At 34.3% G+C, this 15,496-nt stretch overlaps 1 protein-coding gene across 3 annotated transcripts in view; it reads right to left on the bottom strand.

Annotated features, from left to right (window-relative positions):
* Nucleotides 1-15,496, bottom strand: part of NEGR1 (neuronal growth regulator 1) — an 837,537-nt gene that overhangs the window by 327,862 nt on the left and 494,179 nt on the right. For all 3 annotated transcript variants that reach the window (XM_029948828.1, XM_029948830.1, XM_029948829.1), the window contains exon 3: nt 14,462-14,587. In XM_029948828.1, coding sequence (XP_029804688.1) covers nt 14,462-14,587 — 126 coding nt within the window. The remainder of the gene's footprint in view (nt 1-14,461; nt 14,588-15,496) is intronic.

The following is a 15,496-nucleotide window of genomic DNA, read 5'->3' as shown; positions in this document are numbered from 1 at the left end:
GGCCTTTATCAAGGTCAAATTGATCTTTATTTTGCCACACACAATGGACACTTTGTTGTATGTATCTTATTCTGTTTCTTACTACATTTCAACTCATCAAGCTTTTATTTTCTAATTATTAAAACAATCTCTTTCCTATTCTATGAATTTACTTTTATTTATTTATTTTTAAAGAGTTTATTCATTTTGAGAGAGAGAGTGGGGAGACAGGGGGAGAGGCTGTGCTGACAGCAGAGAGTCTGATGCAGGACTTGAACTCACGAACTGTGAGATCATGACCTGAGCCACAGTTGGACCCTTCACTGACTGAGCCACCTAGGTGTCCCTCTATGAATTTACTTTCAAAATAATTTAAATTTTACAATTTACTTTCCTCAGTCTTTGTCTGTCATACTAGCAACTCTTGCTTTTTCTTTTGTTCTCTTATCTCCCAAATCCTCACACATTGGTCATGCATTTTCTCTGTCCACTTGCCTCCTGGCCTCTTCCATGAGATTGAGCCTCATTTAGCCAATTATTCACTGAGATTTCCTTTTGGATGTCTAATATGTCTGATAACATGGCCAAAAGAAAAATAGATCTTTCTTGAAAATATATATCTCCCTTGGTTTGCTTCATGTCAGTTAACAACATGCCCGTTCTCCAAACTGATGCAGCCATAGAACAAAAATGCATTCCCCACTTTCAATATCTCAGTTTTTTTATTTTACTTGTAAAAGGGTAAGGATTCAGGCACTTCTCTCCATCTATTGCCATCACGCTTATTGAAGTCAGCATCATCCCTCACTGCAACTACTACATTGCATGCTACTACACAGGTTTCCTAAATGGCCTCCCTGCTTCTGCTTCAGGCTCCCTGCGACTCATTCTCTACCCAGTACCAAAAACAATTTTTGCACATTAAAATAAAATCATGTCACTCCCGTGCTTCCATGGCTTCCCTCTGCATTTAGAAAACAAACACACATACAAACAAACAACAAAAACCTATTTTGCTCACTGTGGTCTCTAATACCTGGTTGATCTGACCAGACCACCACCTGCTAACCTTTTGCAACCTCCCCTTAAGCTATTTTCTTCTCCTTTTCTCTACTTGTTCCAGGCCCACTGCCTTCAGTTTTAAAACACACTGACTTCTCACCTGCCTTCAGTTATTTGCAGATACTATTCTCTCTACACAGAACACACAGCCTTACTTCACACAGCAGTCTCCCTTCCTTCAGCTACAAGGCTTAGTTTACAAGATCGCTTCTCACAGATACCTCCTTGTTGTATGCATAGTCTCTGACTTTATACCTAGTCTCTAGTTAATGTGTAATTGTTTTCCTCTACACCTGTGTCTTCCAACAAGCTTGTAAACTCTTTGAAGCCAGTAGCTGTATTTTTGAGAAGTTGTTACATCTTACATCTGCGTATTCACTGTTTAGCAAATTGCCTGACATGGAAGTGTTCAACAGAGGATTTTAAAGAAAATAAATGTAAAATAAATATTCATAATATAACCAAGGAGTTTTTACTAAGCAATGTTTTTGCAAAACATGTAAGCCAGACTGAATGCTTTAAACACTGAATGTATTTATACTATGACAAAATTAAGAAGCTCTTTGCTTTATAAGCAGATGAGAGGTATCCAAGAAAAATTTACCCTAGTAATAAGACTTATTGATCACTCCAGACAGCTCAATCTACGTTTATTTATTTATTTTTCAGACAGAGAGAAAGCGTGTATGCCTGCATGGGCAGAGGAGGGACAGAGAGAATCCCAAGCAGCTCCTTGCTGCTGTGGGCACAGAGCCCAGTGGTGTGGGGCTCCATCTGAGGAACACTGAGATCATGACCTGAACCAAAATCAAAAGTTGTAACGCTTAACTGACAGTCACCCAGGAGCATGCAGACAGTCCAATCTAGTAGATATAGTCGAGTTGATTTTCTCATTTCTTGCCTGTATATCACTTTTCAGCCAGCTGCTGTCTCTTATGTCTGAAAATTTAGAAATTGCCAACTAAGATTTTATTTGAAAGGAAAACATTCCTTTATACCTATCACATTTTAATAACCAATTTGTAAGTTATCGTATACTTTAGGCTGATATATTAAGTGAATACCACTGGTTATACAACTTCTCAAAAATTAATTAAATGCCTCAGAAAGTCATCAGGTGTCTACTGAGTCAAACATAGGATGGGGGAGCCTTTTATCTTTACAGATGTGTGTTCACAATCCATAATTATTTCTTGTCATGTCACAAAAGGAAAAATGGAATATACTTCCATGAAATACCCGGTTGTAATCAACTCCACTGAGAATCTTGCTTTGAGAGTTCTCTCCTTCTCTTCAGCTGGTTCTTTTGTCCTGTAATTGAATTGAATTTGCTCCTCACCCCATTCCTTACAGACAGCTTCTCATTTGAGGGCTCTGAAGATGTATTACACTAATATATCCTCAGAATGACAATGCTATGATGATGCATGGGTATAATACATCTTCAGAGCTTCAGCACTGTCCAGAAACAATACAGCTAGCACTGGATTAAATTCAAACCTAATGCAAAAGGAAACATTAAAAAACATTGGCTAACAAGGAAGGTGAAAATAAAACCTAAACAAAAAGGTTATTTTAATGAGTTCCATAATCCTGTATATTTTAAAAACAGATTTTTGAGACTTTAGTGTGGCTTATTATTAATCTGTAAATTTATGCAAGAATACACTGTGCAAGTTTCAAAAGATTACAATGAACCATAGCCTTAGTTAGACAAAAATACACGACAGTTCTATTTTTTTAGTCTCCATCTCTCAGGCAAAGGTTACACACAAAGTTTATATGCAATAAACATTGCATTTTGTCTCTTTCGTCAGTCTGGCAAAATTAGTTCCTCAACATTTCATAAGACATTTTCATTATGTATTATACTAGAGGACATTTCATGAATGCTGACCTTCTTCTCTTAGGACAAAATTACTTTTGTAACATTTTCATAGAGAATGAAGGTACCATCTTCTGATAAAAAATATTCCATACAATTTTTGGAAATTTTAACAGGCTGAAATCAGGTTGCACAGTAAACTAGGGTTAGGGGATTTATAAATAATAATAGCAAACAGAAGAACTGGGCACCATTATTGCTGGTCTCCTGGTAATAGTATCCTTTGTATACTTGACTTTGCTTGCTCCTTTATTGTGAAGACAATATCATAGGAATCTATAGCTGTCTGAAAGACTTTTCTTTTGTTCTTTATGTTTATGGATTTTTTTCCTTCATCAAAAATAAAACTAAGGAAAACAAATTTATTCCTCCTCCAAATCATAGTGTTTCCTGTTTTCCCCTCTCAGTCCCCACCCACCACTTCTCAGAATCTGAGTAAATAATTCAAACTTGTTAGAAGTCGTAGTGGTAGTTGCTCAGTAAAGTAATCCCTTTTCTGTCTTCTAAATGAAACAACTAAATAGAAAATAGCATTTCACAAGTTTGGAAATGCAGTTGTTATCTGCTTTTTATCACACAGCATTTATTGGTATTTATCTCACCATCTTTCATTATCTGTCCTCAAGCAACTTTTACCTGAAGATGACCTGTAAAAGAAATTTTAATAATGGTAACCAAGAATTTGGAGCTCTTAATTTTTCCTGAGTTTTCTTTTAAACTCGCTGGTTAATATTCTCTTTAGATCACAGCTCTGTGATATTATTATTATTATTATTATTATTATTATTATTACTATTACTCTTATTATCTCCATTTTGCAGATGAAGAAAATGAGACACAGAGAGCTTAAGAAATTTGTCCAGTTTAACACATGCAGTAAGTGGCAAAACAGGGATTTGAAACCAAGTAGTTTTAGTATTAATATGTCCTTTCTAGCACTATGGTATAGTACTTTGTTTAATAGGAATTAAATAATTATAAAAATGTTATTAGCTTTTTCTATAATTTCTTTGGGGAAATGATCTGTTCACAAAGGTTATAAAGGAAAATAATTATTAGTCATATTAATTTTTAAGACATTAATTGGCAAGTATGTATTTATTATTCATATAAAGAATTTATAGTATTCTAAAATATTATATCCTTTAATAGATATTTATTGAGTACTTACTATGTAGATATATTTGCCTGGTTCATGGGTCATACAGAGATAGCTCATAAAAAGTATGAATAAAAAGTGTTTATCATAGTTTTATTGATCTATAATCCAAGATTACTAAAATTATTTTAATTTTCACGAGCGATGACTATACCTAATTATGGCCAAGTTAAATAAGAAAAATATAATTTTAAAACAAAGGGGAATATAATTAAAATTCAATAGCAAGATATTGATTTTGAGTGGAGAAAATAGGCATAGTATTCTTTTACACTGGATATCATAACTCCTCTAATAATTTATTTCAAGCCAACCATATGCTCATGTCTAATTGTCAATGACACTTTGGGTCATGATTTAAAAGAAATCATTATTAACATATTTTCTTTTTCTTACTTACATATGTTGTAGTAATAAGCCAGAAACAGCACTTAAGTTCCAGTAGAACTTGTCTGTGTACAAATGTAATCTTGATGGACATGATCTTATATTTATGAGAAAAAAAACCAAGTTGTATCTTCACTGACTGCTGGGGTTCAAATAATCAGTACAACCTGGGTTCAAATGAACATTGTGCTCTTTTCTTCATGAGTGTATCCGTGAAGTTATAATACTTCACATGTAAAATAGTTAGCATATGTTAACCTATGTTAGAACAGTGCTTGGGGCATACTAAGTGCTCATTAATTAATACTTAATGTAAGTATTAACTGAGTTCATTTTATTTTATTTATTTTTTTAATATTTATTTTTGAGAGAGACAGAGCATGAGCGGAGGCGGGGGGGAACACAGAGAAGACACAGAATCAGAAGCAGGCCCTAGGCCCTGAGCTGTCAGCACAGAGGCCAATGGGGGGCTTGAACCCATAAGCCTTGAGATCATAATCTGAGCCAAAGTCAGACACTCAACCAACTGAGCCACCCAAGTGTCTCAAACTGAGCTCATTTTATACATTCACAGTACCTACAGGTGATCTTTCTGGATCCATATGTGATCTATTTTAATATTATGAGTGAAATTTTTACCCATGGAGTCTTACCTCAGCATGAATTAGCATGAAATTTACAACCAAATTAAAAGCTGAATTTTCTAAGATTATAAACAAGCCCTAACTTGTGTTAATATAACCATTTATGTAATACATTTTCTGAATACATGTAATGTGACATCAAAATCACTCTGAAAAAATACTATAGAAATATCTAATTCTTGAAATATAAACAGCCTAAAAGAATGCAACCTTGCCATTTGCAACAACACGGATGGATATAGAGGGTAAAATGCTAAGTGAAATAAGTCAGAGAAAGACAAATATTATATCATTTTGTTCCTACATGGAATTTAAGAAACAAATGAACAAAGGGGAAAAAAAGAACCAAACAAAAAAATCAATTCTCTTAAATATAGAGAGCAAACTGGCAATTGCCAGAGGGGAGGTGCAAGGGGCGGGGATGAAAAAGGTGAAGGGGATTAAAGAACACACTGATCATGATGAGAACTGAGTCATGTATAGAATTGTTCAATCATTCATTATACTGTACTTCTGAAACTAACATAACACTTTATGTTAAGAATACTGAAATTTAAAAAAAATTAATGTTTATTTATTTTTTTAGAGGGAGACAGCGTGAGCAGGGGGATAGTTAAAGAAAGAGAGGGAGACAAAGAAACCAAAGCAGGCTCCAGGCTCTGAGCTGTCAGCACAGAGCCCGATGTGGGCTCAAACCCACGAACTGTGAGATCATGACCTGAACCAAAGTTGAATGCTCAACGGACTGAGCCGCCCAGGAGCCCCAAATATACTTAAATTGATAAAAAACAAATTAGGTTTATATATTTATATATTTCCTAATTCCCAGCTCCATCAAAAAATTAAGTTCCATAAGAAAATTAAAAAAGATCTTTTCTAAAATGCTTTGAAATGCTTGATTGGTTCATGTTTTCTCTTTTATATGGTTAAGCACTTTCCTCTGAGATTAGTGGATTATTTTTTATATTGATTCATCGTATCATCAGAGTCATTGTTTAGCCTTATATGTGTTTTAAAATAATGAAAACTTTCTTGCTTTCTCAATTAAAATAGCAGGCATTAACAGTTCTGAATACAAATAACTCCTCATAGCCCAACACTAAATAGCAGTAGAGAGGACTCTGGAAATAGACAAATAAAAGTTAAAATTATAAAGAAAACTGGCAGAACAAAAAGATACTTTTAACTGCACATATAAATTATTGGTGTGCAATCTTATGGTAAAAGTTTAACTTGCCATCATTATGTAAATTCATTCATTATATAATTATCCATTATGTAAAGCCATTATGGAAATTCACAAACGCTCCACATTGACTACAACTCTACAATGGAACAAGAACCATAGCCTGCAATCTGAAGATCTAGTATTGTTGAAATGTCATCAGCATAAATTGCTGGTTTTACTAAATTTTTCTTCCTAACATTAAAGAGTAAAGTGTAGTGTCAGGATTGCAAACCTGAAATAAAAAAAAACTCTTAAAGAATTACAGTGTTTGGGCGACAGGCTGCCAGCTTGCAAGGATCACACACACACAGCCTCTTCATCATATCATTCTTGGTGTTGGCTCAGCACTTGAGTGTTTCAGAGAAGGCTTTCTTTCACAAAAGAGGAATGACAATAGAATCAAAAGCATAATAGAAAGTAATAAGTTCTAGTTTGTACCTGTATTGACTCAAATTATTTTCAGAATTGTTTTAAACTATAGATTTGAATGGTACACGTGGTTTTTAGTTAATAATTTTCAATTTTTACAGCTTTCTATTTTTTCTGATACTTAGTAGTTAACATTTCTGTCTTAATTCTCTTTAAAGATTACAGACGTTTTAATGTGCTAAATCTGTATGTCTTACAGCTAGGAAACAAAATTTAAAATCTAAACTTCTTTTAAAGTATCTAAGGCAGGGGCCAGCAAACTGTTTCTTAAAAGAACAGATAATAAATTATTTAGGGATTGTGGGCCATATGGTTTCTATGGCAACTATTCAACTGTACATGTAGTATTGAGAAAGCGGTCATAGGCTATACATAAAATTGATAGCATGGCTATGTTCCAACAACAATGATGACAACAACAAGAAGAACAACAACAAACCTCATTGACAGAAATAAACGGTAAAGCCAGCTGGCCCAGAGGCTTTAGCTTGCTAACCTGTGGCCTAAGGAAGTTGACTTTGTTTTTCCTTAAATGGCTCTCTTTTGATAGTCTTAAAATCCTTAAAATAACTTAGTTTGGCAATATCTATTATAGTCTTAATAGACAGTTTATGCTATTTATTTTATAGGGGTAAATTTATATCAATACTTACGGAAAGCATGGAGAGCACTCTTTTTTAGTTTTCAAAGGTTCTATCCGTCAATCCACATAAATTCCAAATATTGTCTTAAGGTTATTTTAAGGCTACTTGAATGTGAAGTAAGTGCATGTTTTATTAAACTCAGTATTCTATCCCAAGCAGAAATATCCTTCAAGAATAAAGGCAAAATCAAGATGTTCTCAGATGAAGACTACTCTGAGAGAATTTGTCTCTAGTGGACCTACCATAAAAGCATGGCTAAAAGAAGTTTTATAAATAGATAAAGGAAGAGTAACAGAAGAGATAAATACAAAATACTTCCCTTCTCTTGAGTTTTCTAATATGTGTATGACAGTTGAAACAGGAACTGTACCACTGTCTGCTGTAGTTCTCATGTATGTAGAGAAATATTTTAGATTCCTATATTAAGAAGAGCAGGAGAATAAATGGAGGTAAGTTTTCTATACTTCACTGGAACTAGTAAAATGTGGATACCTGTAGACTATGATAAATTATGCTTATATGATATAATACTATCAAATGTATGTGAAGAAACACACTAAAAAACCCTACAGATAAAACAAAGCAGAATTCAAAAATGGCCAAATAACTCACAGAAAGGCAGGAAAAAGAAGACACAGAGATAGAAACTAGGGGAAGAAACAGAAAACAACAAGATGCCAGTCATAAGCCCAAGCAAAAGTGTCAGGAGATTGATTTCAGAAAAGAATAACTGCAGTTTGTGGACACAGTGAAGTCAATAGAGGGGAAGGGGTTAAAGATGGAAGGAGAGAGTATATTTAATGGAATAAAGAACTGGCAGGGGCACCTGGGTGGCTCAAATGGTTGAGTATCCAATTTTGGTTCAAGTCATGATCTCACAGTTGGAGCCCTGCTTCAGGCTCTGCACTGAAAGTGCAAAGCCTGCTGGGGATTCTCTGCCCGTCTCTCTGCCCCTCCCTGTGCTTGTGCTCTCTTTCTCAGTCTTTATCTTGAGGTAGGCAATAGCCTTAACTCCTATGGATAATTAGGGTGATATAGTCCATCAAATGGCACTAACCAATGAAAATTAGACAGAAGAGAATTTAAGACATACAGTCTAGTGTATATGATCATATTTTAGCTCCAGAGCTAAAATAATATCTTTGTCAGCTAATAAACACAAACAGGGTAGAGCGTGAACATTTCTGGAGATTCCAAATATTAAAGTCTACACATGAACTAGGAAGCAAAGATTAAGATAAGCAGCAATGAATAATAAATGGAAATTTGATTGAGGCTTTCAAAATGCCTCATATTTGTTACCTGTAATCTGTTATTTTAAAATGTATTTTTTAACATTTCCTATGTTTTTTTTTCTTGATTGGACCTAGATTTCTAAATATAATGATGTATGATTAAGAAATTTATTTTGTCTTTATATTCAAAATCAGATGCCTTGGGTAAATTTGTCAATGTTCTCTAAAAGTTTTAACTGAGTTTTAGATTTATGATGCCTTTATTTGAGAGCAACTGTGTGAAATGCACAAGAATTGGATGTAGGCCCTTCAATTTTAGAAATAGGGTTGGTGTTGGGAGCTATCTGAACTCACCGGTTGAGTGAAAATTCCTGGTGAGGGTGCAGCAAGTTTACATGGTCTCCTGCCACCAGGCAGCGACCAACATCTACCCTCTTGCAACTTTCATTTCTGCTTGGGCACCAAGCCTCGGAGTGTTTGCTGATTAGTGTCAGGAGTAGCCTGTCCCCCTGCCCTGTCCCTGAGGCATGATTGCACCTGGTCAGAGAAAAGATACGTAAACTAGATACACCCTAATGCAACTAAGGCAAGCAACATATAATTTTCCTCCTAGCTGAGCAATTAACTGATCACTCACTACTTTCTAGGCCTGGATGTCGTTGTAAAAATCACTACTGCGATATATGTCAAAAAAGTATCATGCGTCTTTGGGACTGTGAGAGCAGACATTATTTCTTTTGGGGATACTGTTTTCTGGAAACTTTCTCTTAGAGCTATAAACAGTCTACTGACCCTTACTCATAAAAAAACTGACCTTTACTAAACAATGCTGTTTGCCTCATGGTTAAAGGTCGCTTCCTTAGAGCGATACCTGGGGTTTTATATATCTTGGTCTTATGCATCCTATGGGAAAAAAATGTATGCTTAAAAAATACCTGCCCTTCCCATATGATAACATGAGTGCCTGTAGCTAAGTTTTTTATGAAAATCATTACTCCTAAGATTAGAATTGTAACTTCTGCAGAATCCATGTTCTGGAAAATTGTAAAAATTATCTATGAGAAATCATTTACTGCCTTTCTGCTCCTTGTACCTTTCACTATAAATAAAGTTAGATACTATGTCAGAGCAGAGATGCCTGCCTGGTGATCAGAAAGAAACTTGAGGCTCTCTCACTCTCTCTCCCTTTCTCTGACACCATCCATCCTTCTGGGACCCCTGGACCTGTAGGTTGCAGATGCCATTTGATCAAAAATTTAAACACATTTCAGTAGTAAATTAATAGCTAATACTACACAGTATTTACCATAAGTCAGAGACAGACTCTGTTCAATGCTCTATACTATTCCATTTAATACTCATGTCAATTCTGGCACAATTAGTACCACCATGTTATATGTAAAGACTCAAGGCATTAACAATTTTGTCAAAGATTTTACAGTGTGTAAGATAAAGATCTGGGTCTCAAACTTAATTCTGACTGATATAAAGTTCATGGTTTTAATCACTGTACTATACTAGCACCATCTGATTGATGCCTAAATTATAGGTAGGAATCTTCATTATTATAATTCCCTTAGAAATTATATTAAATTACCTTACCTTACCTTTAAATTATATTAAATTAAATTACCTTATATTACAAATTTTGAGAAAACTGAAAATGTCTAAGTATATAAGAAGTTAGTCATAGATTAGTTGAAGCAGCAGTATCATGTGTAAATAAAGGTGCACAGACCTATCTAAATTTTTCATGAACAATTAATTGCCTCCTTATGTTCTGCTTGATATGAATACCTTTTACCATTAATTCCATAATCACCTTCTGTATGCAACTATATTCCAGGCCCTGTCCCAGGACTGTTAGATAACAACCAAAAAAATATGATTAATCCTTTGCACTAATGTTATTTAAGTTCTTTTGGTTAATAAGATATCACAGAAAGTAGTCTAGATGTCTGAGTTTCTGATAATTTTAATATAAAGTAGATGACCAGGGTTATATATTTTAAACCAATGCATAATTATTATAACACCAAGCATATAGTATCCAATCATTTGAAGTAATATAAAATGGCTGATTCCAGAGATAGAGCAGTTAAAATACAAGATGAACCTGGCATATTTTGCTATGCCAGAAAGTATGAAAGTATTGAAACAAAAAAGTGATGGTATCACATCACAAGGACATGGGAATCAGAATGAAGTGACTTCCACTCACCAAATAAGGGACAATTTGAGAATCAAAATAACCAAAGACAGTACTGAACTATCAACTGTTTTAAAAAGTTGGGAATCCATGAGCTTCTGCCATAATAACTAGATAAAGTAATAAATATATAAGAAATAGGGGAAGTGAGGTTTATGATTGCAGTAGAATGCCAAGTGGTAACTGGTAAAAGTAGGATTGCTCAAGCTAGAAAAATCATCATTTTGTAATCATTAGATTAAAGATTAGTTCACAAAAGAATCACTGATAATGCAAAATCTAAGGGGAAGGTTAACAAGTAACAGACATTTGCATTTTATGGTTTTAACATCTCTCCCTACTACTTAATGGTAGAATGGGGATGGAAAAAAAAAAAGAGAGAGGAGAGAGGAGAGAGAACTGTGCAATGCAGAAATCAGACACCTTGATTAGGTAATCAAAATTAACATCACAAATTACAAATTAGGGACAGATGGCTATCCTGTGCCTGTGGATATCATTCCCTGAGATGGCAACAACTTACTTGTTTAGTCCCAGATTGGCATAGCTAGAACCTAATCATGAGGAAACATGAATCAAACCCCAAATAAGAAACCATCCTATTAAAAAAGAAGTGGACGGGGCATTCATTGCTGATAAATATCAATGTTTGATAATGACATTAGGAATTAGACTCCAGAATAAAGAGGACTGAAGTGATGTGACAACAAAATAAGATACTTGGATTTTGTACTTAGGGGGAAAAAATCTACAAAGAACACTCCTCCATCAAGTGACAAAACTGGAATATGAATAGCAATGGGACAAAGTATGATAAGCATTAAAGTATGTTGCATGTATATAATCTGAAACCGGCATTGTGGCTATATAAAAGTATGCCCTTAGTCTTCAGAAATGCACACTGACATAAGTAGGAAGAAAAGGGCATAAAGTATGCAGATTGTCTCAAATGATTCAATGAAAAATATATAAATTTCCATATACTCTACACACAACAAATGTTGAAGCAAATGGAAAACAATGATGAATGAAACCAAGTAATGAGTGTAGGGCATAGTTTGTAAAAGTTGTAACAATTTTTACATGAATTTGAAATTAATTCCTAGATATAGAATACAAAATATAGAAAGAAAGAAATCATCAATATAGATAAACTCCAAGAAAGCTCATATATACAGACACTTCTCAAGAAAGATGCTTTTGTGGAAAGTACACTGTGTTGTTTGAAACAACAGGTAGAATAACAGCTCCAGGGAGTTAAGGCAATGTTTGTGATGTGCTTAAACCCAAAGCCTAATTTTTTGGGTGGAATTAGGGAGAAGCTTTGTGGAACTATTCTTCTGTGACCAGACATTTTTAATTGATGTTTAAAACTGATATAGATCATGAATGGATCAGCAAGAATTAATAAAACTACTAGTTAAAAAAATATCTAAACAAATTACACATGTAGAAAAACCAGCTATTATTTCTAGTACTGACAGGGAGTGTATCTGTATCTGTTTTTAATACTATCGACTGTTCATGTGATCACTATTTTGTTACATTTTCTTTTGTGATGTAGCAAAAGAAGAGAGCATGCAAAATGTTCATATTTCTTAGATAAATATAGACAGATCAGTGGAATTTATAATTTTGCTTTAAATATAAATATATAAGTTGAAGTTTAATAGAATTATAAGACATGTTACTTAAAGCAGAAACTCTACAGGGCTGAACATTTGAATACAGATCATTAACAGATTATCATTTGAAATTATTGGAAGCATTTATAAATATATCAGCCATGTCTAGCTATTCATTGGATAATAGTTAATATTTATGCTAATTTTACTCATTTGCTCTGTATGGCTGGATCAGAAAAATAAATCCATGCACAGTTTAACTTGTAAACCCAATCTGTCTTCTTTCAGCTTCATGATGTTATCCATTATCATTATCCTAATAACTTCACTAACCAACATTCAAGCTATTTAATTAAACCAAAATGTATCTAAGCACTTAAAACAGAAGAATATGCATAATAACAATCACTGCAAAGCAGGAGAGTTCAGTCCAAAATATTAATCTTAAATTATATGAAGATGGAGATTATGTGCTTCATTCTTACAAATTTATATTGCCATATCAGATTTAAATCCCTGGAAAGATGATTAAGAATCAGCCATACATTTGCATATCACCTTATACTTTTTAAAGCGCATCTATGCTTATTATCTTTTTTGGGTCTCACAATAGCTAGGCATTTTTATCATTTGATTTTTGGAAGGTAGGCAACTAAGTCAAGGTAAATGAGGCTATGAGATTTGCAATAGAATTGGCTGAAAGGATGCAGAGGAGGACTTTGAGATAAAAGCATATGTATCCTAAGGGCTGGTCCTCAGTTTGTCTCACTTAGACCCCATACAGTCCTGCTCATCTACCAGTTTTATGATTCTGTAGCTGCTCTGAGTGAAGTATTGCCAGTCAAGAGCACACTCCTGCTTCAGAAATAATACAGGGGCCATAACGCATATTATATAAGTGTATACTGCTGTTCTATTGATTTTGTCCTCACATTCATAGTAATACTTAGCATATGATGTAAGTCTCATTAGCCCGACTGCATAAATGAGGGAGCTCAAAGACACTTAAGGACAAGTGATACTAAAGAAAGCATTAGCAGATAAAATGGATGTGGACATTGTAATCTTTCTACACCTACATGAAGGGTGATTTTCTGATTTCTTTAAAAGTACTTTAATCATGCTAGCCTTGTTAGAGCTATTTCCACCAAAACTATAAGACAAATAAAATCAGATTTCACTTATCGAGTATGTGGTGATATCTTATTCATTAAAAGTACCACTGTTATCTCCAGGGTACAACTCAAAGCTATATAGTTCAAATATTTAATCTTTTCACAAATTGGTGATGCTGTGAAGAGTGGTTGTGAAAACAGCCTTGTTTTGCTAATGATTATCCCCAACTTCCTAAAGTTGACTCAATGTCTTTAGGAGAATGTAGCAGAAGCCCCCGAAACTCATAAAAAATGTTACATCCCTTAATTTCACCTAGCTCTGGGGTCTTGTACAAGTTACTTAAAGTCTAGGGTTTTCAGATCCCTCATCAGTTAAAATTTAATTCTAACTGCCAATTCCTTGATTCTGAACTGCATTTTGAAATTAGACCCAGCAACCTCATGATTTGTATAATTTCATTCTCTCTTGATTACCTTAGCAGTTCATGCTGGCCTATTAACATGTGAATGACGATTGAATAAAAGCCTTACACATTTAAATGAAGATATTTCTCTTGTGATATTTCCATTTGAGTTTTTGTCTATTGATTTGTGATTATCCAGTATAGTAAAATGAAAATGACCTTGACTAAGAATCAAGAGACATAGATTCTATTCTGGGCTCTGACAGAAACTGTTCATTTAACTTTTGTAAACTACAGTGCCTTTAGGTATAAAGATTCAGTATAAAAATACGCATCCTGTTTATCTCATGAAAAAGATATAAAAAATATAGAAGTTGACTCTTAGGTTCTGCACATTGAGGTTACAGGAGAATAATGAATAGTGGCACAAACAACATTGATATATTTCTGCCTTACCTGATGGGGAGATGTGCCGCCAAGAAATGGAAGGCTCTGGTTTCCCAGTGGCCAAACAAGTAAGGGTGACATTGGTTCCTTCATTGATAGTCATATCACTTGAGATGTCATATATCTTCGGAGGAACTGAAAGGACAAAACATTCAGTGCTCAGAAAAATAAATGTCAAATTCTGTTGAACTACATATGGTCAACTCCATGATGTTATAGTTCCAGCCTATGGTCCCACCCAAGAGATACTCTCTGGATCCTTAGGGCTCTCCTAGAGTTTTCTCTTTGTTGGCTGGTTTTATTTTTTCCCTAATTTTTAGATATTAAATACTTTAGCATAAATGAATTATTTAACAACAAAAGAGTGAATATTACTTCAATTAAAATTTTATTGTGCATATTTATAACATATTGCAACATAGCCAATCTATCTGTTCTATCTATGTATCTCCACTATAATGATGGTTTTCTTGATGAGATGATTTAAGACAAATGGAAATTTGGAAGAAACTTATGATAGAACAGTCGCTCTCTATATAGAACATATATAAGATTAGGAGGTAAGGGGAGCTTGTATGGCTCAGTGGGTTGATTTCAACTCAGGTCAGGATCCCACTGTTTGTGGGACTGAGTCCTGGATTGTCAGTGTGGAATTTGGGATTTTCTCTCTCCCTGTCTCTCTCTTTGTTCCTTCCCCACTTGTGTGCAAGTGAGTGCCCACGTGCACCCTCTCTTAGTCTCAAAATAAATAAATAAACATTAAAAAAGATTTCAGGATTACAAAGGCATTTGGGACTTCAATTTTCAATCTGCCAACTAGTAGGCATGGACTTTCTAACTGTTTATACTTGAAGGGGCTCCATTCCGAAGGGTTTGAAAGATGTCTTCTTGTCAGTGAAGGCTGTGAAACCCTGGTTAAATCAGATCTCTTCACTCTGGGATTTCTTAGAATCTTTGTTATGCTTACTGTAAATCTCCACGAATAAAGGGGGAAAGTTTTTATTGTATTTGTTTGTTTGTTTGTTTGTTTGTTTGTTTGTTTTC

This window comes from Suricata suricatta, chromosome 8 (assembly GCF_006229205.1).
Source record: "Suricata suricatta isolate VVHF042 chromosome 8, meerkat_22Aug2017_6uvM2_HiC, whole genome shotgun sequence".
Taxonomy (NCBI): Eukaryota; Metazoa; Chordata; class Mammalia; order Carnivora; family Herpestidae; genus Suricata; species Suricata suricatta.
This window is presented reverse-complemented; position numbering and strand designations above follow the sequence as displayed.